Source organism: Myxocyprinus asiaticus, chromosome 13, assembly GCF_019703515.2.
Source record: "Myxocyprinus asiaticus isolate MX2 ecotype Aquarium Trade chromosome 13, UBuf_Myxa_2, whole genome shotgun sequence".
In the NCBI taxonomy this organism is placed as follows: domain Eukaryota; kingdom Metazoa; phylum Chordata; class Actinopteri; order Cypriniformes; family Catostomidae; genus Myxocyprinus; species Myxocyprinus asiaticus.
Window position 1 is genome coordinate 33,849,330 of NC_059356.1, and position 26,594 is coordinate 33,875,923.

At 38.3% G+C, this 26,594-nt stretch overlaps 1 protein-coding gene across 3 annotated transcripts in view; it reads left to right on the forward strand.

Moving 5' to 3' along the window:
• The window catches only part of LOC127450089 (protein CLEC16A-like), an 86,388-nt gene that overhangs the window by 48,520 nt on the left and 11,274 nt on the right, over nucleotides 1-26,594 (forward strand). For all 3 annotated transcript variants that reach the window (XM_051713837.1, XM_051713838.1, XM_051713839.1), the window contains 3 exons: nucleotides 19,807-19,958; nucleotides 21,576-21,780; nucleotides 23,693-23,833. In XM_051713837.1, the coding sequence (XP_051569797.1) occupies nucleotides 19,807-19,958; nucleotides 21,576-21,780; nucleotides 23,693-23,833 (498 nt within the window). The remainder of the gene's footprint in view (nucleotides 1-19,806; nucleotides 19,959-21,575; nucleotides 21,781-23,692; nucleotides 23,834-26,594) is intronic.

Consider the following 26,594-nt stretch of genomic DNA (forward strand, 5'->3'; position numbering starts at 1 on the left):
TTTTGTTTAGTCACAACATAATTCCCATAGTTCCATTTATGTTATTCCATAGTTTTAATGACTTCACTATTATTCTAAAATGTGGGAAAAAAAATTATAATAAAGAATGAGTAAGTGTTTCAAAACTTTTGACCGGTAGTGTGTGTATGTGTGTGTATGTGTGTGTATGTATGTGTGTGTGTGTGTGTGTGTATATATATATATATATATATATATATATATATACAGGTGCATCTCAATAAATTAGAATGTCGTGGAAAAGTTCATTTATTTCAGTAATTCAACTCAAATTGTGAAACTCGTGTATTAAATAAATTCAGTGCACACAGACTGAAGTAGTTTAAGTCTTTGGTTCTTTTAATTGTGATGATTTTGGCTCACATTTAACAAAAACCTACCAATTCACTATCTCAAAAAATTAGAATACATCATAAGACCAATAAAAAAAACATTTTTAGTGAATTGTTGGCCTTCTGGAAAGTATGTTCATTTACTGTATATGTACTCAATACTAAGTAGGGGCTCCTTTTGCTTTAATTACTGCCTCAATTTGGCGTGGAATGGAGGTGATTAGTTTGTGGCACTGCCGAGGTGGTATGGAAGCCCAGGTTTCTTTGACAGTGGCCTTTAGCTCATCTGCATTTTTTGGTCTCTTGTTTCTCATTTTCCTCTTGACAATACCCCATAGATTCTCTATGGGGTTCAGGTCTGGTGAGTTTGCTGGCCAGTCAAGCACACCAACACCATGGTCATTTAACCAACTTTTGGTGCTTTTGGCAGTGTGGGCAGGTGCCAAATCCTGCTGGAAAATGAAATCAGCATCTTTAAAAAGCTGGTCAGCAGAAGGAAGCTCCAAAATTTCTTGGTAAACGGGTGCAGTGACTTTGCTTTTCAAAAAACACAATGGACCAACACCAGCAGATGACATTGCACCCCAAATCATCACAGACTGTGGAAACTTAACACTGGACTTCAAGCAACTTGGGCTATGAGCTTCTCCACCCTTCCTCCAGACTCTAGGACCTTGGTTTCCAAATGAAATACAAAACTTGCTCTCATCTGAAAAGAGGACTTTGGACCACTGGGCAACAGTCCAGTTCTTCTTCTCCTTAGCCCAGGTAAGATGCCTCTGACGTTGTCTGTGGTTCAGGAGTGGCTTAACAAGAGGAATACGACAACTGTAGCCAAATTCCTTGACATGTCTGTGTGTGGTGGCTCTTGATGCCTTGACCCCAGCCTCAGTCCATTCCTTGTGAAGTTCACCCAAATTCTTGAATCGATTTTGCTTGACAATCCTCATAAGGCTGCGGTTCTCTCGGTTGGTTGTTCATCTTTTTCTTCCACACTTTTTCCTTCCACTCAACTTTCTGTTAACATACTTGGATACAGCACTCTGTGAACAGCCAGCTTCTTTGGCAATGAATGTTTGTGGCTTACCCTCCTTGTGAAGGGTGTCAATTATTGTCTTCTGGACAACTGTCAGATCAGCAGTCTTCCCCATGATTGTGTAGCCTAGTGAACCAAACTGAGAGACCATTTTGAAGGCTCAGGAAAACTTTGCAGGTGTTTTGAGTTGATTATCTGATTGGCATGTCACCATATTCTAATTTTTTGAGATAGTGAATTGGTGGGTTTTTGTTAAATGTGAGCCAAAATCATCACAATTAAAAGAACCAAAGACTTAAACTACTTCAGTCTGTGTGCATTGAATTTATTTAATACACGAGTTTCACAATTTGAGTTGAATTACTGAAATAAATGAACTTTTCCACGACATTCTAATTTATTGAGATGCACCTGTGTGTGTATATATATATATATATATATATATATATATATATATATATATATACAGTTGTGTTCAAAAGTTTGCATACACTGGCAGAAATTGTGAAATTTTGGCATTGATTTTGAAAATATGACTGATCATGCATAAAAACTGTCTTTTATTTAAGGATAGTGATCATATGAAGCCATTTATCATCACATAGTTGTTTGGCTCCTTTTTAAATCCTAATGATAACAGAAATCACCCAAATGGCCCTGATCAAAAGTTTACATACCCATGAATGTTTGGCCTTGTTACAGACACACAAGGTGACACACACAGGTTTAAATGGCAATTAAAGGTTAATTTCCCACACCTGTGGCTTTTTAAATTGCAATTAGTGTCTGTGTATAAATAGTCAATGAGTTTGTAGCTCTCACGTGGATGCACTGAGCAGGCTAGATACTGAGCCATGGGGAGCAGAAAAGAACTGTCAAAAGACCTGCGTAACAAGGTAATGGGACTTTATAAAGATGGAAAAGGATATAAAAAGATATCCAAAGCCTTGAAAATGCCAGTCAGTACTGTTCAATCACTTATTAAGAAGTGGAAAATTCGGGGATCTCTTGATACCAAGCCAAGGTCAGGTAGACCAAGAAAGATTTCAGCCACAACTGCAAGAAGAATTGTTCGGGATACAAAGAAAAACCCACAGGTAACCTCAGGAGAAATACAGGCTGCTCTGGAAAAAGACGGTGTGGTTGTTTCAAGGAGCACAATACTTGTTGACCCCTCTCCAAACATAGCGCTTATGGTTGTGACCATAAATCTCTATTTTGGTCTCGTCACTCCAAATTACAGTGTGCCAGAAGCTGTGAGGCGTGTCAAGGTGTTGTCGGGCATATTGTAACCAGGCTTTTTTGTGGCATTGACCATACGACCATGCAGCTCATATTTGTTCAAGTATCGTCGTATTGTGCTCCTTTAAACAACCACATCGTCTTTTTCTAGAGCAGCCTGTATTTCTCCTGAGGTTACCTTTGGGTTTTTCCTTGTATCCCGAACAATTCTTCTGGCAGTTGTGGCTGAAATCTTTCTTGGTCTACCTGACCTTGGCTTGGTATCAAGAGATCCCTGAATTTTCCACTTCTTAATAAGTGATTGAACAGTACTGACTGGCATTTTCAAGGCTTTGGATATCTTTTTATATCCTTTTCCATCTTTATAAAGTTCCATTACCTTGTTACGCAGGTCTTTTGACAGTTCATTTCTGCTCCCCATGGCTCAGTATGTAGCCTGCTCAGTGCATCCACGTGAGAGCTAACAAACTCATTGACTATTTATACACAGACACTAATTGCAATTTAAAAAGCCACAGGTGTGGGAAATTAAACTTTAATTGCCATTTAAACCTATGTGTGTTACCTTGTGTGTCTGTAACAAGGCCAAACATTCAAGGGTATGTAAACTTTTGATCACGGCTATTTGGGTGATTTCTGTTATCATTATGATTTAAAAAGGAGCCAAACAACTATGTAATAATAAATAGCTTCATATGATCACTATCCTTAATAAAAGACATATTCAGTCTTATTTTCAAAATCAATGCCACAATTTCTGCCAGGGTATGCAAACTTTTGAGCACAACTCTACATATATACACATACATACATACATATATACATAAACACATACATACCACACATACGTAGTGCAAATCTAAATACAGATCGGTTATATACAGTGCAAGGGAAAGTAATGTCAGAAGAGGTTGGATGTGTTGGATAAGATGAAAAGACTATGCTGTGTATTGCACATTAATTAACATCTTACCTTTTAGAATTTAAGACAACTGTGAGGTTATCCTAACTTTAAGATGTTATTTATGACAATATTTGAGAACTTTTTTTTTTTTTTTTGAGAATTTGAATGTTCTTAAGAAAAAAATATAAGAACTTTCTTAAGAAGTTTATTCAGGAATGCAAAATATTCTTAACTTTTATCTTAAGTTACAAATTAAGAAGAAAATGGTAGTCAAGAAGAAATTTCTTCTTAAGAACATTTATTTTCTGTGGTTTCACATAAACTGCAGTTAGATAAAGATGCTAATACGAATGAATTTTAACAGAAAAATAAGTGGAATTGATATATTTCTCATGAACTACAACCATTTTCTTGGTTTTGAGATCTGATGACCTTCCTTCTTGTTGTATCTCTCACTCAGTCAAAAAGTGTTTACCACGCATGACGAAATCACACTCTCATCGCCTATGCACCGTACACATCTTTCATGCAATCTGTGGGTTTGCACTGTTAACCGATTCTCACTTCACCCTAATGTGTTGCATGGAGGCCCCTTGTCTCAGCACCTCCAACATAGCTCTTGTGTCCAGGTGTCCTGGTTATCTCAGGGCCTCTCACTTTGACAGGTAAGAGGGGGTGTGTGAGCAAGAGAACTGACTCAGACCTTCCATTGTCAACGAGGCCGTTGCTAAAGCTGGTGCAGCCGTTGTGGGAAGCAGCCTTGAGCTCTTCCAGTACATCTTGAGTCTTAACAGTAAGGCTTTTTGAGCAGCACCTACAGGCTGGGTCAAAGAGTGGGCAGAACAAGCCCTGGAAGTGTAAGCAGGTGGGAGGAAGCTCAGAATGTGCTGCCAAAATCAACCCACTGTTGCTTCCTGTCTCACAGTCGTGCACAAAAGGGTTAATGCACAAGCCAGACATCTGGCTGACTGTTTTCAGTCTGTGTTTGAATAGGTCGAGCACTAGGATTCAAGATAAATTGATAAAAATACTTTCTGCAAAGAGCATTAGTAGGTCACTGAGCATTTTGACTTCAGGGAATAGTTCAACCTAAAATTCTCTCATAGTTTCTTACGCTTATGCCTGCTCAAACTCTTTCTTCTGCAGGACACAAACTAAGATATTTTGATGGAGATGTGATGTGAATATATATATAAAATGCAAGTCAGTGGTAAAATGAAAAACTGTAAATGCTTCTGTGTGGTAAAAAAAACTTTAGTGTTCCATTTGGGACAATACTGGACTTGTAATATTTATACACTAGATGGCAGAGTGTATAGCATTTAGTGTAAGTGCACATTTACATTTATTCATTTAGCAGACGCTTTTATCCAAATGAGGAGAACAACAGAAGAGAATCACCCTAGGGAGGCAGTAGTAACACAAGTGCTGTAATACAAGTTTCAAAATTGTTTTATTTATTTATTTATTTTTATAAGAAGACTAAAGGGATTGGGTCAAGTGCTCACGGAAGAGCAGTGTCTTTATGTGCTTTTTGAAGGATGTTAGAGAACCAGCTTCTCGGGTGGAATTAGGCAGGTCATTCTACCAGCGAGGAACAGTTGCAGTGAAAGTCCTAGACAGTGATTTTGTGCTTCTTTGAGATGGCACTACGAGGCGCCATGCACAGTGTATAGTGCATTTCGGACACCACTTTTGTTTTCAAACAGGTTTCCTGAACCCTCCCTCTGTTTGCCATTTGTTGGGCAAACAGTTAATCACACCCCAACCTCACGCCATTGGTTTAGCCAATGTGTCTGTATCAGGCTGGTCAGGATGCACAAAAAAGTCTTTTGAAAACACAGCAGACCTGCAGTGTTTACACTTTTCAGGGTAATCAACTTAAAAATGGCTTTCTTGTACTTGTCATTGTATATTAAGCTGGGATAGAAGAAAGTGAAAAAAGCCCCAATTCCAAAAAAGTTGGGAAAGGATTGGAAAGGCTAATAAAAACAAAAAGGTGTTATTTGTAAATTATATTCACCCTGTGCTAAATTGAAAGCACTGCAACATAATATTATTTGATGTTATATTTTTTACATTTAATTGTTTATATATATACACACACACACACACACACACACACACACACACACACAGTCATGTGAAAAAGAAAGTACACCCTCCTTGAATTCTATGGTTTTACGTATCAGGACATAATAAAAATCATCTGGTCCTTAGCAGGTCTTAAAATTAGGTAAATACAACCTCTGATGAACAACAACACATGACATATTACACTGTGTCATGATTTATTTAACAAAAATAAAGCCAAAATGGAGAAGCCATGTGTGAAAAACTAAGTACACCTTATGATTCAATAGCTTGTAGAACCATGTTTAGCAGCAATAACTTCAAGTAATTGTTTTCTGTATGACTTTATTAGTCTCTCACATCATTGTGGAGGAATTTTGGCCCACTCTTCTTTACAATGTTGCTTCAGTTCATTGAGGTTTGAGGGCATTTGTTTATGCACAGCTCTCTTAAGGTCCTTCACAGCATTTCAATCGGGTTGTGGTCTGGACTTCGATTGGGCCATTGCAACATCTTGATTCTTTTTCAGCCATTCTGTTGTAGATTTGCTGATGTGCTTGGAATCATTGTCCTGTTGCATGACCCAATTTCAGCCAAGCTTTAGCTGTCAGACAGATGACCTCACATTTGACTCCAGAATACTTTGGTATACAGAGGAGTTCATGGTTGACTCAATGACTGCAAGGTGCCCAGGTTCTGTGACTGCAAACAAGCCCAAATCATCACCCCGCCACCACCGTGCTTGACAGTTGGTATGAGGTGTTTGTGCTGATATGCTGTGTTTGGTTTTCGCCAAACGTGGTGCTGTGCATTATGGCCAAACATCTCCACTTTGATCTCGTCTGTCCAAAGGACATTGTTGCAGAAGTCTTGTGGTTTGTTCAGATGCAACCTTGCAAACCTAAGCCGTGCTGCCATGTTCTTTTTAGAGAGAAGAGGCTTTCTCCTGGCAACCCTTCCAAACAAACCATACTTGTTCAGTCTTTTTCTAATTGTACTGTCATGAACTTTAACATTTAACATGCTAACTGAGGCCTGTAGAGTCTGAGATGTAACTCTTGGGTTTTTTGCAATTTCTCTGAGTATTGCACGGTCTGACCTTGGGGTGAATTTGCTGGGACGTCCACTCCTGGGAAGATTGGCAACTGTCTTGAATGTTTTCCCCTTGTGAATAATCTTTCTCACTGTAGAATGATGGACTTTAAATTGTTTGGAAATGGCCTTATAACCCTTTCCAGATTGATGGGTAGCAACAGTTGCTTCTCTAAGATCTTGCTGATGTCTTTCCTCCTTGGCATTGTGTTAACACACACCTGAATGCTCCAGACCAGCAAACTGCTAAAACTTTGGCTTTTATAGAGGTGGTCACACTTGCTGATGATTAATTAATCAAGGGCATTTGATTAGCATCACCTGGCTACTACTTAGCCTCTTAAATCCTATGGAAGCAGTAAGGGTGTACTTAGTTGTTCACACATGGCTTCTCCATTTTGGCTTTATTTTTGTTAAATAAATCATGACACAGTGTAATATGTCATGTGTTGTTGTTCATCTGAGGTTGTATTTACCTAATTTTAAGACCTGCTAAGGACCAGATGATTTTTATTATGTCCCGATACGTAAAACCATAGAATTCAAGGAGGGTGTACTTTCTTTTTCACATGACTATATATATATATATATATATATATATATATATATATATATATATATATATATATATATATATATATATATACACACATTTCAAATCAGATGATTGCAACACACTCAAAAAGTTGAGATGGTCAATTTAGGACTAATAACAATCTGAAGAATTTAAATAACTAGGTAATGTGTAACAGAAGATTAAACAGGAATTAAACAGGTTAGGCAATCGTGTTGTGGTATATAAGGATCCTCCAAAAAAAGCCTAGTCCTTCAATAGCAAGGACAGGTCAAGGTTATGTTAATAAATAAATAAATAAAATATACAGGTATATACACTCACTGGCCACTTTATCATGTACACCTGTACATCTACTTATTCATGTGATTATCTAATCAGCCAATCATCTGGTAGGAGTGTAAACATGCAGATATGGGTCCGGAGCTTCAGTTAATGTTCACATCAACCATCAGAATGGGGGGAAATGTGATCTCAGATTTAGACCAGTGTTTCCCAACCACTGTGCCATGGAAAATTATCAAATACCACAAAATAAATAAATAATAAAAAAATAATTTCAGGGATCCAGACTCCTCACCTTTCGACAAAATTCGCCGGTTTGAAACCATAATCAGTCACTTTTTTTATGTGCAAAAGTGACTGATATTTATTCAGGTTAAAGGGCTTTCACATGACTTGCGTCAGTGCTGCAGACATTGAAGTCTATGAAGTGAAGCTACTACACCAAAGTGTTTTTCACACACGTTTTTACAAATAATGTCTTTGAGAGTACTACGCAACAAGAAATATTAAAAAACTGTCCAAATTTGTGAAGAGATATTGAATGTCTCATAATTTCTTTTAATTAAATATTACCTTATCGTTTCTGAATATCAGAGACCCCAGTTGTTGAACTAATTTAAATTCACCAAGAAAATGCCTAAACATAAACGAGTCCTTTCATAAACGAGTCCCAGTTTTTTTTCTCTCTTCCAAATACATTTTCAATATTTATTGTGCACATCTCCCGCATTCTTATGTGGCAGACTCTTAAATTGCCTCTCTGTGACGCTTTCTGCAACTCTTGTCATGTGGAGTGCAATGCGCTGCTTGATGCTGGTGTTGAACGGAGCATTGACACCTCAACTCAACTCATGTAAAATGCATTTACAGTGACGAAAGAACATTACTGAAGCTCAAAATTATTATTATTTGGCTATTATTGTGGTCTTTTCTGATAAAAGCCATGCTCAGCAGTTTAAATACTGTAGGAAAATTATACCGTAAATCTGCTTTGTGTTTATAATACTTAAACGTTCGACTGAAGTCAGTAGATTTGTATTCATGCACGTTTTAATGAAGGAGAAGCTAAGGACATTATTGATACTCATTAATATTATTAGACTATTATTGTTGTCTTTTTGGAAGAAAAAACATGCTCAACCTGAAGGATCTGCTTTGTTCTTTTAATGCTTAAACACTATAAAGTCTCTTGGTAGATTTAGGTCGTGAATGACTTAAAATGATTCAATGACGCTCATTTGTCACCAAATAGTGGCATCTCCAGAAGGGGTCACTGAACTAATCAGTTAATAAAATTGAACAAATTTGTGAAACAGAAGCAAGCCTCACCAAAATATATATATATATATATATTATTATTATTATTATTATTATTTTATTTTTTATTTTTTTTCTCAATAAAATGGTCTCAATAAAATGTAATTAGAAATGTTTTACCAGGCCTTCATCATTTATTTTTGGTATATTTATTTTTGGCCTTGTCCCAGATCCAGATTTAAAAAAAATAATTTTTAATTAACATTTTCTTGACTCATAAACATATAGCAAAGAGAAAACACAACAAATATACACTGAGTCAACATTTAACATTTAATCCCCACTATTACCCCTCCCCAATCACCAACCCCACCCTGACCCCCAGCGAACACCCCTGTGGTCACAAATAGAATACTGAAAACAAAAAAGAAAATATAATAATCATATATAAATAAAACAAAACTTTTCTCTCCACAGCCCCTCCATGAGAGTTCCCCAAAAACACTAAATACTTGCCCCATTTCCTATCAAACAAATCTCGAACCCCCAGCCTTCTGCTTGACATCTTTTCAAAAGCTGCCACCCTCCCCATCTTCGCATACCACTCCGGAAATGAGGGAGCCCCATCTGACTTCCATCCCCTTAAAGTAATCTTCCTGCCAATCATAATACTAGTCAGGATCCAATTTTTTGTGTGTTTGTCCCCCAAATTTATGACCACCCCATCACCCAGAATACAGAGTCTGGGGCAAAACGAAATTCGAGTGCCCAAAATGTCACATATGAAACTCTGAACCTTCAACCAAAACTCTTGGATCTTAACACACCCCCAGAAAACATGGGTTGTGTCTCCATCTTCTGATTGGCATCGCCAGCAGGTGGGTGTGTCTTTAAGACCAAGCCTATACAATATGAGGGGGTCCAATAGAATCTATATCTTGAATTGCATAAGGCGAACCCTTGCATCTCTAGATGCAGACTTGACGTTTTTTAGAATCCTAGCCCACACTCCCTCCTCCAATACCAAGTTTAAATCTTTCTCACATAATCTCTGAAGAGAAGTTGGAAGTTCCGTCCCTCAGACTCTGAATTAGCAGGGAGTAATACACTGATGCCTCATGACCTTTTCCGAAAGCAGTAATCACCTTTTCCAGAGTATCTGCCACTTTAGGGGGGTGTCTGCTACTCCCAAAAACTATACAGAGCAGGTAGCGCAGCTGTAAATACCTATCGAATTGAGATCTGGGAATCCCAAAATGTTGAAACAAATTTTCAAAAGATCTCAATACTCCACTCTCATATAGGTTACAGAGTGTAGTAACACCACCCCCACCACAATCCAGTCTGACCAGCAGAAAGGGGACTTATTAATACTTAATCTAGGGTTCAGCTATATACTTGAGACAACATTTAAATAAATATCCGAATTAAACACTCTGGATACTTTTGTCCATACCGAGTGCAAATGCAAGATAACGGGGTGTAACTTAACCTCTCCGGTTAGTTTGATAGGCTTTGCAATGACGAAACGAACTTCCTGTTCAATACAAAACCAGGGAGGGGATCTCTCAAGTGGAAGCAACCAATTAGCCAAATGCCTGAGACCGAATGCATAATAATAAAACAAAATCTTGGGTAGGCCTAGCCCACCTTTGTCAATCGGCCTGTGTAACTTATTAAAATGTAATCTAGGGGTCAGAAGTAACAGTCAGTATCTGGTGTGGCCACCAGCTGCATTAAGTACTACAGTGCATCTCCTCCTCATGGACTGCACCAGATTTGCCAGTTCTTGCTGTGAGATGTTACCTCACTCTTCCACCAAGGCACTTGCAATTTCCCAGACATTTCTGGGGGGAATGGCCCTAGCCTTCACCCTCTGATCCAACAGGTCCCAGACATGCTCAACGGGATTGAGATCCGGGCTCTTTGCTGGCCATGGCAGAACACTGACATTCCTGTCTTGCAGGAAATCAGAACGAGCAGTATGGCTGGTGGCATTGTCATGCTGGAGGGTCATGTCAGGACGAGCCTGCAGGAAGGTTACCACATGAGGGGAGGAGGATGTCTTCCCTGTAACGCACAGCATTGAGATTGCCTGCAATGACAACAAGCTCAGTCCGATGATGCTGTGACACACCGCTTCAGACCATGACGGACCCTCCACCTCCAAATTGATCCCACTCCAGAGTACTGGCCTCGGTGTAACGCTCATTCCTTCAACGATAAACTCGAGTCCGACCATCACCCCTGGTGAGACAAAACCGCGACTCGTCAGTGAAGAGCAATTTTTGCCAGTTCTATCTGGTCCAGCGAAGGTGGGTTTGTGCCCATAGGCGATGGTGATGTCTGGTAAGTACCTGCCTTACAACAGGCCTACAAGCCCTCAGTCCAGCCTCTCTCAGCCTCACACAGAATTGCTCGGGGCCTGTCTCCCTCAGCGGATCTCCGAGCCAGAACCCTGTGAGCTCCCTCGATTTCTAGCTTATGGCATGTTATGTCGAGCAGGCTCGGCAAGAGCCCATCTAGGAATTTTACCATATCTCGGCCTTCCTCATTGCTCAGGAATTCCAACAATTCGAACATTGTTTCCTCGATTACGATTTTCTAAATCCTCCAGTTTTTCCCAGATGCACTGCAAATCCACCTTGGTCGCTAGTGGGTTTGCAGCTAATTCCCTCTCCAGTGACTCCAGATAATCGATCCGTTTCTCAACATCCGATACTTTTGTAACCAACTCAGTGAATTTCGTCTCCAAGGCAGTGATCAATCGACATATTACAGCAAGATCCTCCAAGTCTGCATTGCCATCATGTTTGACAGTTGACGCTGGATCTCTTCCACTGCACTGGCCAAATTGAGTCCCGGGCTTTCAGCCTGTTGTTCAGGGGCTGCAGCTTGAGCACATAAGTGTCTTTTAATATCTCCAGAGCCTGAGGATTTTGATTTCTTTGACATTTTGTCTTTCTAGAACAGTTAAGTATCAGGGTGTATTGAATCTCACCGGTTTATGACACAAATAGTAACGAAACTAGCAAAGTGCACCGAGCTCGCCATTCACACGTCTGCGCCTCGCATGGCGCCACAAGACTCTCACCAAAATACTTTTTATTTTTGCAGCTAATTCTGCACAGTTGTGCAGTTAATTTGATATACTTGAATCACTAAAATTGCTGGAATTGGTGCTTTTAGCTTATTCTTTTAAAAAAAAATATCCCCGGAAAACATTTTCATGGACCAGTGATTGTCTGACTTTTTTCACCCCTCATGAGTTTGCATCCTTGTAATTTGCTGTGGCATTGCAAGAACAAATTTGCAAGAACAAATCTACAAATTAGAAAAGAAGCAAATTTTTTTTTTTTTTTCATTACCCAATTAGCACTTGTGACCTCATACAGCGTACCTATGTGACTTGTGTTTTTTGCATAGCCGAATTTTAAACATTACAAGTAAACACACTACTAAGACGGACAGAAAACATGGACAAGTTCTTGAAAAGGAAAACTATTGACGATGGTTATGTGGGATAGTGGTGTGCCGTGATATGTTTTATTCATAAAAAACTATGCCGTGGCAGAAAAAAAGGTTGGGAAACACTGATTTAGACTGTGGCATGATTGTTGGTGCCAGACGGGCTGGTTTGAGTATTTCTGTAACTACTGATCCCCTGGGATTTTCATGTCCAACAGTCTCTAGAGTATAAAGAGAATGTTTTTTGTTTTTCGCACCATTCAGTGAGCAGCAGTTCTGTGGGTGAAAATGGCTTGTTAATGACGGAGGTCAGAAGAGAATAGCCAGACTGGTCCAAGCTGATAGGAAAGTGACCGTAACCCAAGTAAACACACATCACAACAGTTCTATACAGAAAAGCATTTCTGAACATACAACACCTCGAACATTGAGGCGGATGGGCTACAGCAGCAGAAGACCATTCCGGGTACCACTGCTGTTAGCTAAGAACAGGAAACTGAAGATGCAGTGGGCACAGGCTCACCAAAACTGGACAGTAGATGATTGGAAAAACATCGCCTGGTCTGACAAATCTGGATTTCTGCTGAGGTACACAAATGGTAGGCCCACTGCAGCCTCGGTTTTCTGTTGTTGGCTGACAGAAATGGAACCCAACGTGGTCTTCTGCTGTTGTAGCCCATGCACCTCAAGGTTCAACATGTTGTGCATTCTGAGATGCTATTCTGCTCACTATAATTGTACAGAGGGGTTATCTGAGTTACCGTAGCCTTTCTGTCAGCTCAAACCAGTCTCGCCATTCTCCATTGACCTCTGTCATCAACAAGGTGTTTTCGTCCACAGAACTGCCGCTCACTGGTTGGTTTTTGTTTTTCGCACCATTCTCTATACATTCTAGAGACTGTTGCTCATGAAAATCCCAGGAGATCAGCAGTTAAAGAAATATTCAAACCAGCCCATCTGGCACCAACAATCATGCCACTGTCTAAATCACTGAGATTACATTATTCCCCATTCTGATGGTTGATGTGAAAATTAACTGAAGCTCCTGACCCATATCTGCATGATTTTATTCATTACACTGCTGCCACACGATTGGCCGATTAGATAATCACATGAATAAGTAGATGTATAGGTGTACCTAATAAAGTGGCTGGTGAGTGTATTTCCGTGGTCAGTCCCACCAAAAATCCCTGATCAACACTGATTCACTTAAATTAATGTTTTGAATGTCCAAAAAATAACAATTAAGCTTAGTTTCAGTGAAAAATGGGACAGAAATATCTGATGCTGTATTGTCTGTAAATCACACCCCAGCAGAGAAAATGCAAGCGACGGAGGTTATAGCACCTGGTGAGATACTTTGTGTCGATTTCATGGGACCATTTCCAATGAGTACAGCCTAAAACACCATGTTGACGGTTGCAGTCGACTATTACTTGAAATTGGTGGAACTTTTTCAAATCTCGGTACATAAAGGGCAAGGCGAAAACCACTTCTGTAATTGACGTCATGACATGGGCTCGGAAATACTTCTGTAAACTTTTGTCAGTCAACACCATTTGCCGCTGCATCCACAGATGAAAGTTAAGCCATACATCAACACAGTCCAGAGTCTAGGCTCATCTGAGATGGAAAGTTGAACAGTGGATTTGTGTTATGTGGTCCGATTCCACATTTCAAATCGTTTTTTGAAAGAAAAGCTGTCGTGTTCTCCAGGCCAAAGAGGAAAAGGACTGTCCAAGCTGTTATCAATGTCCTGTCCAAAAGCCAGTGTCTGTCATGGTATGGGTGTGTATCAGTGCCCATGGCATGGGTAACTTGTACATCTGTGAGGGCACCATTAAAGCTAGGGTGTGTAATCCAGAGAGGTTAGCAGTTAGCAAGCTAGCTTTGAAAGCATAGAGCCCGCCCTCGCTTCAGAGGTGTCTCCAAAGCCACGCCTCCTCTATCACACATCAAGTAAAAACATGACATTGTACTCACTGTTTTGGGAGAGACTGATGAAATAGTCGAAACAGTTGGTGGTGGTGGCCTTATGAATCCATGCACCAAAGGTGTGGATGTTGCAGTGTTTTTGTAACTTTGAAAACATAAAAATAGTTTCATTTTACACCATAGCTGCTGTTAGCATTGAGATAATTTCGTAAAGGTACACAAACTACATGAGTTAAATACTTCATTACATTAACAAAATATATTAAAAACAAATCAAACCATGTAATTACTGTCCAAAAGGAAAAACAGCAACCATGGCTTCATTTTTCAGACCCTTTGAGTCCCGCAGTTGCCTCCAGCATGGAAAAGCAACACCAATGTTAATTTTGCTTTTAGCACGCTCTTGATCCAGACGTTTTTTCATTGTAGAAGTTTCTAACACGGTCTTTTCTTGTTTCCTTTTACTAGTGGTTCAGGAGGAACATAAGGTAGCTGCGGTTCGCCTTCCATTCTCGCGCTCGCTCTGCACAGCATCAAGGAACCCGCGCTGATGATGTGTGATTGTCTGTGCGAACAAGTTGCGTGGCAGTATGCAAATATAGATTGACAGACAGGAAGGACATCCTATTATTACATTCGATCGAATGCAATGATTGGTCGATCATTTTTTAGTCATGTCCCTTCCACAGAAGAGATATATATATATATATATATATATATATATATATATATATATATATATATATATATATATATATATATATATATATTTTTTTTTTTTTTTTTTATATATATTTAAATTATTGATTGATTCACAGGATGTGAAGAGACTTTCAACCAGTATAACAAAAAATGTTTCTGGAAAATATTGCACACCCTATCTTTAATGCAGAAAGATATGTATACATTTTGGAGCAACATACACTGCCATCCAGATGCCATCTTTTCCATGGACATCCCTGCATTTTCCAGCAGGACAACGGCAAACCACATACTGCCCGCACTAAAACAAATAAATGTGTTGCCACATTATGAAGCTTAAAATAGGGCAACAAAGGCCCATACATGGGGGAACATTCTGCTTGCTAAGCTTAACAAACTTGTGTCTTCAGTGCCCAAATGCTTAATAATTGTCATTAGAAGAAATTGTCATGTTACACAGTGGTAAACATTTGACTGTCACAACGTTTTTGGAATGATTTGAAATGAGTGTATATTTTCCACACCAAAACAATTATGTAAACATCAAATAATGTGTTGTTGTAGTGCTTTCAATATAGCACAGGGTAAATAGAATTAAAAATTCACTCCTTTTTGTTTTTAATGCCATTTTGCATACTTTCCCAATTTTTTTGGAATTGGGGTTGTACACTTCAAATATATTTTTTAAATGATTTGCCCTTTTTGTTGGCTCTTAAGAACACCAGTTTTCCTGTCTGGAAAATCTCTGAATATATAGCCCTACTTCACAATAACTGCCCTGCAATGTACAGCTGGCACATCTTGCACCATCATGATTTGTAATAGCAGTTGCCTTTGATGTCCTTTGAATGTGCATCCAGGAATGGCTCATGAGTGAGTGGATGGAACAAGCGCCTCGCTCTCAAGCGACGAGAGAGACAGATATTCAGACAGATAGACAGACAGATAAACCTGAGATATTGATGTGCTTCTGTCGACATGGGTTATTTTTAGACATGCAGGAAATGATGAGTAGATCATGATGCATTGTATGAACCTACAGTTGAAGTCAGAAGTTTACATACACTTAGATTGAAGTCATTAAAACAAATTTTTTAACCACTCCACAGATTTCATATTAGCAAACTATAGTATGGGAAAGTCATTTAGGATCTACTTTGTGCGTGACACAAGTAATTTTTCCAACAATTGTTTACAGACAGACTGTTTCACTTTTAATTGACTATATCACAATTCCAGTGGGTCAGAAGTTTACATACACTAAGTTAACTGTGCCTTTAAGCAGCTTGGAAAATTCCAGAAAATGGTGTCAAGCCTTTAGACAATTAGCCAATTAGCTTCTGATAGGAGGTGTACCTTTGGTTGTATTTTAAGGCCTGCCTCCAATCTCAGTGCCTCTCTGTACCTCAGAAGAAAAATTGTGGACCTCCACTAGTCTGGTTCATCCTTGGGAGCAATTTCCAAATGCCTGAAGGTACCACGTTCATCTGTACAAACAATAGTGCGCAAGTATAAACACCATGGGACCATGCAGCCATCATACCACTCGGGAAGGAGATGCATTCTGTCTCCTAGAGATGAACGTAGTTTGGTGCAAAAAGTACAAATCAATCCCAGAACAACAGCTAGGGACCTTGTGAAGATGCTGGAGGAAACAGGTAGACAAGTATCTATATCCACAGTAAAACGAGTCCTATATCGACATAACCTGAAAGGCTGCTTATCAAGGAAGAAGCCACTGCTCAAAAACTGCCATAAAAAAACAGACTACAGTTTGCAAGTGCACATGGGGACAAATATCTTACTTTTTAGAGAAATTTCCTCTGGTCTGATGAACAAAAATTGAACTTTTTCGCCATAATGACCATCGTTATGTTTGGAGGGAAAAGTGTGAGGCTTGCAAGCCGAAGAACACCATCCCAACCTTGAAGCATGGGGGAGGCAGCATCATGTTGTGGGGGTGATTTGCTGCAGGAGGGACTGGTGCACTTCACAAAATAGATCACAAATGGGTCTTCCAAATGGACAATGACCACAAGCATACCTCCAAAGTTGTGGCAAAATGGCTTAAGGACAACAAAGTCAGGGTATTGGAGTGGCCATCACAAAGCCCTGACCTAAATCTGATAGAAAATTTGTGGGCAGAACTGAAAAAGCGTGTGCGAGCAAGGAGGCCTACAAACCTGACTCAGTTATATCAGTTCTTTCTGGAGGAATGGGCCAAAATTCCAGCAACTTATTGTGAGAAGCTTGTGGAAGGCTACCCAAAACATTTGACCCAAGTTAAACAATTTAAAGGCGATGCTACCAAATACTAACAAATTGTATATAAACCTTACCCACTAGGAATGTGATGAAAGAAATAAAAGATGATATATATCATTCGCTCTACTATTATTCTGACATTTCACTTTCTTAAAATAAAGTAGTGATCCTATCTGACCTAAGACAGGGAATGTTTTCTACGATTAAATGTCAGGTATTGTGAAAAGCTGAGTTTAAATGTATTTGGCTAAGGTGTATGTAAACTTCTGACTTCAGCTGTACATTAATTCTTATTTAATATTTTCCATTTTTTGCTGTCACTACTCTCAATGTTTTAAAGAATTCATTTTAATGGATAAACATGCAACTGCATGCTCAAATATATTTTATGCCCCACTCGCTTTCTTTTTTGCATGTATATACATAGTAATTATAACACTCTTGTCATGTGAATGGTTTTTGCTAAGTTCTCAGCAAAAGTTTCTCACCTTAAACACTTAGTCACTTGATACTTTTACATGTAACTCCCTATCCCTACTTTGGTTGAGTGCTGAAATCTTTTCTATTAATAAGGGTTTGTTTAAACACACTTGCAGATTGTATATTCCCTTGAAATTAAACCGAATGTTGCTTTTCTGGGTGTATTGATGATTCAGTAGATACTGTAGTGTCTGGATTGTCTTCCTTAGTTACTCATATGTGGTCATGGTTATTTTTACATGCTCTTGGTCATTCTTTAGATAGCTCTTTCTGTTTTTTTTTGCCAGTGTTGAGCGAGAGACATTGTCATTTTTTAAGGACAGTGTAAGTACAGTCCATTTTGTTTCCTTTTTTAAAAACAACTTTATTACAAATTAGCCAACACAACCAGAACTAACCACCAGTAAAATGCTTCCCGATCGTTCTTAGAATACGAGATGTCTTAAAGCTGCTGTGCCTCCTGAGCCTCATGCTATTTGTGGCTTTAAATATGCAAAAGACTACTTTTCCTTTTCTCTCTGGATGATTAATAAACCAGCAGCTGCATGGATGTGTATTCCTTGGTATAGAGCAGGTAAATTACCCAGGGGCGACTCAATTCTCTGTCATCACATTTGGCTATGCGTTAAGGAAGAGTGGCGCTCTGCCTTTCAGTTCTAAATTTATTTCTCAAAACCTCATAAGAGTGACTTCTTGGGAAGTGCACAAAGAGAAACTGTTACCAAGTCATACTCTGTTGAGCTCAGGTGTAACAGTGCTGTTTCAGTCATGAGTAGTTTTAGTTTGTCTACCTGAAACCAATTTCAGTCGTCTGTGACCTGCATCCCCTCCCCACCCACGCCTGGTCTAGTAGATGCCATATACTGTGTAGGTCATGACTCAATGGAGTGTTTTTGAAAACTCCCTCATGTAAGAGTGTTTTGTTTTATGCCAGGTTAACACTCACTGACTTTTTCACACTTTTAATATGATTGAATTCACTCTTCGGTGACATTTTTTAAGCACTTTGTAATAGGAAATGGATGAATATTTATCTGTGCAAGTCCTACTATTTCTTTGGAAATGGTTTAGTGGGTGATTTTAAATTGTAAAGTTCATGAAACATGCAATCAGAGGATATTGAAACAATGTGATATTGTGTATAGTACAGAACACATTGTACCCAGAATACAGTGGCTCCTAAATATTTGGGCACTTAGGCCATTTTTAAAATTGCGTTAGATAACAATATATCACACAAAGGTGCATTTATTTTTAAGAAACATAGCGCAAGCACACTTTTCAATCTAAACATTTTGCAAAGAAGCTTGTTATGTTTTAAATTATCGATTTTTTGATTTAAGACAAAGTATTTGAACTCTTTCGGGTTGTCAAACGTTAGTAGAACATGTCCATAGTTGCAAACTAACCCCCTGTGATCATTCTGTGAGTGACGTTTGGCCTGGTTGATTAAAATAATTGAAAAAAATGGCTTGGAAAAGTGAAGAGAGTTCTGAGAAATCTCCTGCATCATTTTGTGGTGGTGGGGGCGTGGCCGAGTGACGTTTGCAGAGAGCGAGGCTGGGAAAGAGACAGAACAGTAAGGATTGACACCTGTGGGAAATCACCATTAACAGCTGTTTTGTGTTTGCAGTGAGAGTGGAGAGGAATAAAAGGGCAATCCAGACCACCGGAGGAGAGAGAGAGAGAGAGAGAGAGAGAGGGAGACGCATGCAGCAGTCCAGTGTGTGTGTTCATTGGTGTGCTGAAAAACAATCCTTTGTGTGTTAGAAAGAAAAAGTGTGCAAAATAAAGATTTACATGGACCGTATACCTGGCCCCTGCTACCTCCAAGACTAAGCAAGAGACCTTGTCACACATTTGTTTGCAGATGCCACTTGGATATTCTAACGCAGTGACATTCATACATTTTTAAAATGTGGCTTATGAGGCCAAATACTTCTTGGGGCAACTGTGCCATTTATCATGATAGATTTCTTTATTGTGTATTTAAACACGTTGATCTACAAAGTGGTTACACACCGCTCCTATTCATAGTCTGAACTTTGAGCGTGCTTTACTGATTTATGTAAGTTTGTTGAAGGACCCTTGGAATTATCCATTTAGCCTAAGCATTTTTGTCATTTTTTTTTTTGTCTTGTAGATAACAGTGATCTTATTGCTTGCATGGTGGTGAGTAAAGATGGGCTTCAGGCACAGCGCTTCCTTGCTGTGGACGTGTACCAGATGAGTCTGGTGGAACCGGATTCCAAGCGTCTGGGCTGGGGTGTTGTCAAGTTTGCCGGCCTTCTGCAGGTCTGCTTCAACCCCACTCCTACATTGCAAATGTGATGTGCAAACAAACAATGCAAAGTGCACTTTTCCCTTGTTCTTGTCAGGACCCTGATCTGCTCAGTAGAGAAAATAGTCTTTTTATCAGATCACAGGGTTAACACATGTAATGTAGGAATGGATTTAGGGGCTTCCCCTAAAGACCAACTCTAAAAATCTCTGAATGGTAAATCTGTTTTGGTTGTTCTTGCTGTTTAAAGTTGCAGAAGTACAAATACACTACCTCAAACAAAATGCCTTAAAATGAAAGAGAACGTGAACTCCTAAATATCCTAAACAAACCAGTATGGATGAAATTACCCTTAAATTTCAAATTTATTTATGCTTGCACTGTGAAAGTTCTCAGGTGAAGAAGCTGTGGCTGAATGTGAAGCAGTTGTTAAGGACTGCAAAACACAGATTTGCTATTGGTCAACTATGCAAATTCATGCACCAGTGTTCACCAAACTTAAGTCCTGAACAAAATTTGCATAGGGAATTTTATTTTTTATTTTATTTTATTTTTACCGCTGGAAGTCCATCAGGAGAAATTCCTGAACATGCAGATTCTGGTTGGGATTACTTTACATCACCTGTGGAATTTCACAGTGCAAGGGTGAATGTGAGCCTTTAGACCCTTTTAGAACTTTTCAAACCTCATCACTCTATCTCACCTAAACATGGTAAAAGCTAGAGGCATAATCAAAAAATGTTAACTGTTATAACGTTTTCTATTTTTCTAAGCCTTACATATTTTAACTACAATAACAGACAATTTTAATGTAATTTTCAGCTAATATTAATATACAAGTTTTAATTATGAATAAAAAAATTTTTGCTGCTTACTAGAGGTTGACCGATATGATAACTAAGATGGTGGGAAAGGCAGATAGTTTTTAATCGGCTGATAGTTTTTAACATTTATTTATAGAATGTAAAAAAAAAAAAATCCTTTTCTTTCCTTGGTATGACGGATACAGACAAAGAGTCCTTAATGATTAAAATCCCAGATGCTGTTTATTGTTCAACCAAAATCCCAAGAATAACCAGAAAAAATAAAGATTTGGTGCATAACACGAGACTTTTAAGTATAAACAAGCCCAAAACACACCAGGGACTATTATTTTGAAATTATGAAAAAATCGACAAATAAAAAACTATCTGCAATTAAATATCACCATAGATTTTTGCCGATAGCGATAGTTTCAAAAAAGCAACTATCGGCACCGATTAATCGGTAAAACCGATATATCAGTTTACCTCTACTTCTTACCTTCTCGTAATGAGATGGATAGGCCTGCATGTTTGTACTAAATTCATCAACATTTTTATTAACGGAAAGCCACCACCAATCACCTTTGGTGATGTTTGGTCTTAAGTGATGCATCGCATATGTAATTACATGTTTTGAAGTTTTGAATTAGGCACAGCCGTAATCAAGCAATAAAAGGAATGCTAGTTTGATTGGCAGGATAGAATGCTTAAAAGGCTGATGTAATGCTTCTAATGTCCGTAATCAAATGTCCCTGCATATGTTGATGATTCAATTTAAAAAGGCAAAAAGTATGTACTGTGCAGAAACTGTCAGGCTTATTTTCACAGGACATGCAGGTTTCAGGGGTAGAAGATGACAGCAGGGCTCTGAATATCATAATTCACAAGCCCACATCCAACCCCCACGCCAAGCCTCTCCCTATCCTGCAGGCCAATTTCATCTTTGCCGACCACATTCGCTGCATCATTGCCAAACAGAGACTGGCCAAGGGTCGCATCCAGGCCAGACGCATGAAAATGCAGAGGATAGCAGGTCAGTTCCTGGATGCCTGCCAGTTGTAAACTGTAATCTGCTGTTTGCAGCCAAGTCCATAAACTGTGTCTTTAAACAGCAACTCGTATCGTCTGTTTACATAATTACACTCTCCCAGCCATCCCAGCTGCTGTGCAACATTAGGGAGGGGTAGTTGGAATAGGTTCTTTGAGTTAGACTTTAGTCATACTTAACAGTACAGAGTAAACATAAAATATCAGATTAATGGATGCCAGGTGTGTAAAGTTGTTAATTAATTAATTGTTAATTAATCAACAGTTCTTATACAGTTATTCTTCATTTTAAAGGAAGAGTGCACCCAAAAATGAAAATTCTTTCATCATTTGCTCGACCTCATGTCGTTCCAAACCTGAATGACTTTATTTCTTCAGTGATGCACAAAAGCAGAATCATTCTCAGTAATTCATGTGATCCGGTTCATAGAATTGTTCTGAAAAGCAGTCCCTCCAGGATTTCGTGGCACTTTTTCCTGTTTTGAAGTGAAAACTAACAAATCATCATTATACACCTCTGTTATTGTGTTAATTACATTGTAAATGCAATTACATGTAAATATTTTAGTGCACAATAACTGAATATGGAGTTAGCAAAAAACCCAAATAATTACACACAAAAATACCATATATTTAGGTGAAACCTGTGGGTATTGGAAGACCCTTAATAATTTTTGTATTAAAATGTTCTGCCTCAGACATTGCAAGAAATCTTATCTAAGGTTAAAATAGACATGCAATAAATCTGTAAACTAAAACACAAATGAGGATTCAATAATTATGCCTGTTGCAATTATTACATTGTCTGATATTGAAATCTGATATATGGCCATAGATGAACAAATACAATTAGAATTCATATATTTGAGCATTAATGTACAAATTTGAATTCCTCAAGTGTTTCAAAACAATATGTTGCATATATGAAAATGTAAATTTTTGTAATATTTTGAAATATAAGTTGCATATAGGCCTTTAAGTAAAAAAAAAAATACCTTCGTGAACATTTGTTTTTAGTATATAAGTGTTCAGCATAAATTGCCATTTTCAGATTCGTAGCCTACTGTATTAAGCACTTCAAAATCAAATCACATTTTACTACACAACTAATGGGGATTTTAAGTGAATGTTTGGGAATCTTTGTGTAAATCCAGGTTTTGTGTCTCATTCGTAGCACACGGGATATTAAATGCTAGCTGTGATGTATGTGGCATGTGTGCTGTCTGTGGTCCCGTGAAAGTTTAGACAAGGATTTTGATAGTGAACGCACAACGTGGAGGTGACGAGGCGGAGACGCTTAAGCTGTTACTGTGGAGATGACACAATGGCAGCTGTGCGTTTGGATATGATGCGACTGCTTCAAGCTTTTCAAACATTTGTTTTTCCGCTGTCAAACATGAAGGGAAGCCATGGGATTCCCTCAGATTTATGTTTTTTGCGGAAATTATAAAAAAAATCGCAAGCTACCCCAAATAATGTGGAGATTGGTTGAATTTGCAAGAATTCTTGTGATCACAAGATCGCAAAATCCTGAAGGGACTGGAAAAGGAATGACTCAAAAGATTGATTTTGTTTGCGAATCGGATATTCCTCATGACCATGCCAAGCTGGTGCTTTTGCATCCTTTTTGAAGCTTGAAAGCTTCAGTCCCTATTCATTGTAACTGCATGGAAAAGAGCGACCAGCACATTCTATGGAACATTTTCTTTTCTTATACGCAGAAGAAAGAAAAACAGGTTTGGAACAACATGAGGGTGAGTAAACGTTGACAGAATTTTCATTTTTGAGTGAACTATTCTTTTAATGAGTAGCCAGAGGAAAAGTGACAGAAACTAATTCAGTATCTCCATCTCTCTCATCACACCTTCCTTTTCTTCCCATAAACATTGGTGCTGTAGCTCTGTTGGACCTTCCTGTTCAGCCTTCCACTGAGGTGCTGGGCTTCAGCCAGCCGTCTGTTACTTCATCTCAGCTGCCTTTCCGCTTCTATGACCAGTCTAGACGAGGCCCAGCCTTCGTGTCTGTTGATAAAGTTCCAGGTAATTTTGTGAATGAGTAAGGAGGAAATCACAGAAGATTAAATAGTTGCACATTTTCACTGGAGTGTTCCAAAGGCTTGAATCAAGTGCACAGACGTTTTATGCCTCATACTTCAGAACTGTGATAATAAAACAATATTACACTTATTCAGGATTTGAATCTGGGACCTTCCACATTTGAAGTGAGAATCATGCCCCTAAATCACAAATGTTTTATGAAGGCACAATTACAAGTCGAACATACTACCCTTACTGTTTCTGCATTATTTAGTATGTTTTGAATACCCAGATGGCCTACTAATATAAAAAAAAAAAAGTGTGGTAGTATACAGTATTTTAAAACTCTTGCTGTTGTACAGTATTTTTCATGTCTTGTGGGTTTCTTTGATAATTTGTGATTGTTTATTGCTAAAGGTAATGAAAAACATGCATTTGTTGTTTGTCTATTATTGCAGTTTTAAAGCAAGTTGCTGCATAACTTCCGCAAGATTTTTCAAAATCCATTCAAATGCTATTCTCTGTTATTCTGATAATTATTCTAGATGACATGGTAGTGGAAGACTTTTATTTACAATTTTTAATTTGGTTTTTATAGGAAATTGTTCACAACATCAGAGGTTCCTGTTTCTTTTTAAATAAGTTATATTTAGTATATGCTGTGAAACATGCTGGGAAATAGTTTCCTTGCATTTTGTTTTTTTCTTTATTTTTTTTTTTTCTTTTGCTTTTTCATTTGTTCAACCTTTAAATAGAAATTGTAAAGAGAGAGAGACCACAATACTAAAACCTTTTGCTAGCACACTTTCCGTTGAGATCTGCATAGAAATTTGACTACTTCTCTTGCAAATCGCACATCCTAATTTTTTTTTCCTCAGAATTTTTCTAGTGCTTCTAGTTACAGTTGTGTTTTGCCTGAGCCAGATTTCTAGGTAATGCTTCCTCTCAGCTGACTGTGATCTTGCATTGTCAGAATACATTACCCTTATTTGGACTTGACCTTTCTTTTTTGGTTCCAGATCAGTGTTTTTTTTTTTTTTTTTTTAAATTGAGTAGGTTTCATGTGAATTTAAATATGATCACTCATCCCTATGGGGGATCAGTGCATTAGGCACCTGTTGAACATACAGTATATGGCACTGTGTTTTGTTAAAGGGATAATTCACCCAAAAATGAAAAGTCTGCCATAATTTACTCACCCTTATGTAGTTCCAAACCTTTTTGACTTTCTTTCTTCTGTGGAACACAAAAGGAGATGCAAGGCAGAATGTTAGGTACTGACAGCCTCAGTCACCATTCACTTTCATTGTATGGAAAAAGATGATGATGACTGAGGCTGCCAGTTTTACCTAACATCTTTTGTGTTCCACAGAAGAAAAGGTTTGGAACCGCTTAAATGTGTTCATGAGGGTGAGTAAATTATGAATTTAGATTTTTTTGGCTGACCACCCCATAAGTAGAGAGAAGGAAAGTTGTGCCACACACTTTCATCAGCATCACATTTTGGCAGTTTCGGCCTTATATAGCACCAAAACACATCATAACAATTCACTCAATATTTAATAATGTATTGATATTTTGTTACTTTGCTTAGATTTAGGTGGCTTTTAGACTAATATGCGCGTCGTCTGTATAGAGAAATGGATGACTAAGAGTAGTCTCCCGGTCCCTTTTGATGACGTGTTGTTGGTTCAGGTTGGTTCTTGGCTTAGTGCCAAGTGCTTCAACAGGCCTGGCATTTCACAGTCTGGCTTAATTTACATTCATTTAGAAAAGGGTTGTTGTCATTTTGTGGTAAAATGTAGAGATCTGAAATATTAGTATGGCAATAATCAGTAAGTAAAGTTTGGATGAAGAGTGTATTTACAAGTGTTTGATATAATAAGATGTATAATGGTGGCCAAAAGTTTGGAATAATGTACAGATTTTGCTCTTATGGAAAGAAATTGGTGCTTTTATTCACCAAAGTGCCATTCAGCTGATCACAATGTATAGTCAGGACATTAATAACATGAAATATTACTATTACAATTTGAAAAAAAAAAATTCAGAACTTCTTAAACTACTTCAAAGAGTTCTCATTCAGAAATCCTCCACATGCAGTAATGACAGCTTTGCAGATCCTTGGCATTCTAGCTGTCAGTTTGTTCAGATACTCTGGTGATATTTCACCCCACGCTTCTTGTAGCATTTGCCAAAGATGTGACTGTATTGTCTGGCACTTCTCACGCACCTTACAGTCTAGCTGATCCCACAAATGCTCAATGGGGTTAAGATCCATAACACTCTTTTCCAATTATATGTTGTCCAATGTCTGTTTCTTTGCCCACTGTAACATTTTCTTTTTGTTTTTCTGTTTCAAAAGTGGCTTTTTCTTTGCAATTCTTCCCATAAGGCCTGCACCCCTGAGTCTTATCTTTACTGTTGTACATGAAACTGGTAAAATGAGCAATTTGGCATGATTACTCAAGGATAAGGTGTTGGAGTGATGGCTGCTGGAAATGGGGCCTGTCAAGATTTGATCAAAAAATACTTTTTTCAAATAGTGACAGTGCTGTTTTTTACATCAGTAATGTCCTGACTATACTTTGTGATCAGTTGAATGCCACTTTGGTGAATTAAAGTACCAATTTCCTTCCAAACCAGCAAAATCTGTACATTATTCCAAACTTTTGGCCGCCAGTGTATGTGACCTCTTTATACTTTTTTTGCCACTTTATTGGACAGAGTCAGTGAAGGGAAGACAGAATATTATTGGTGAGAA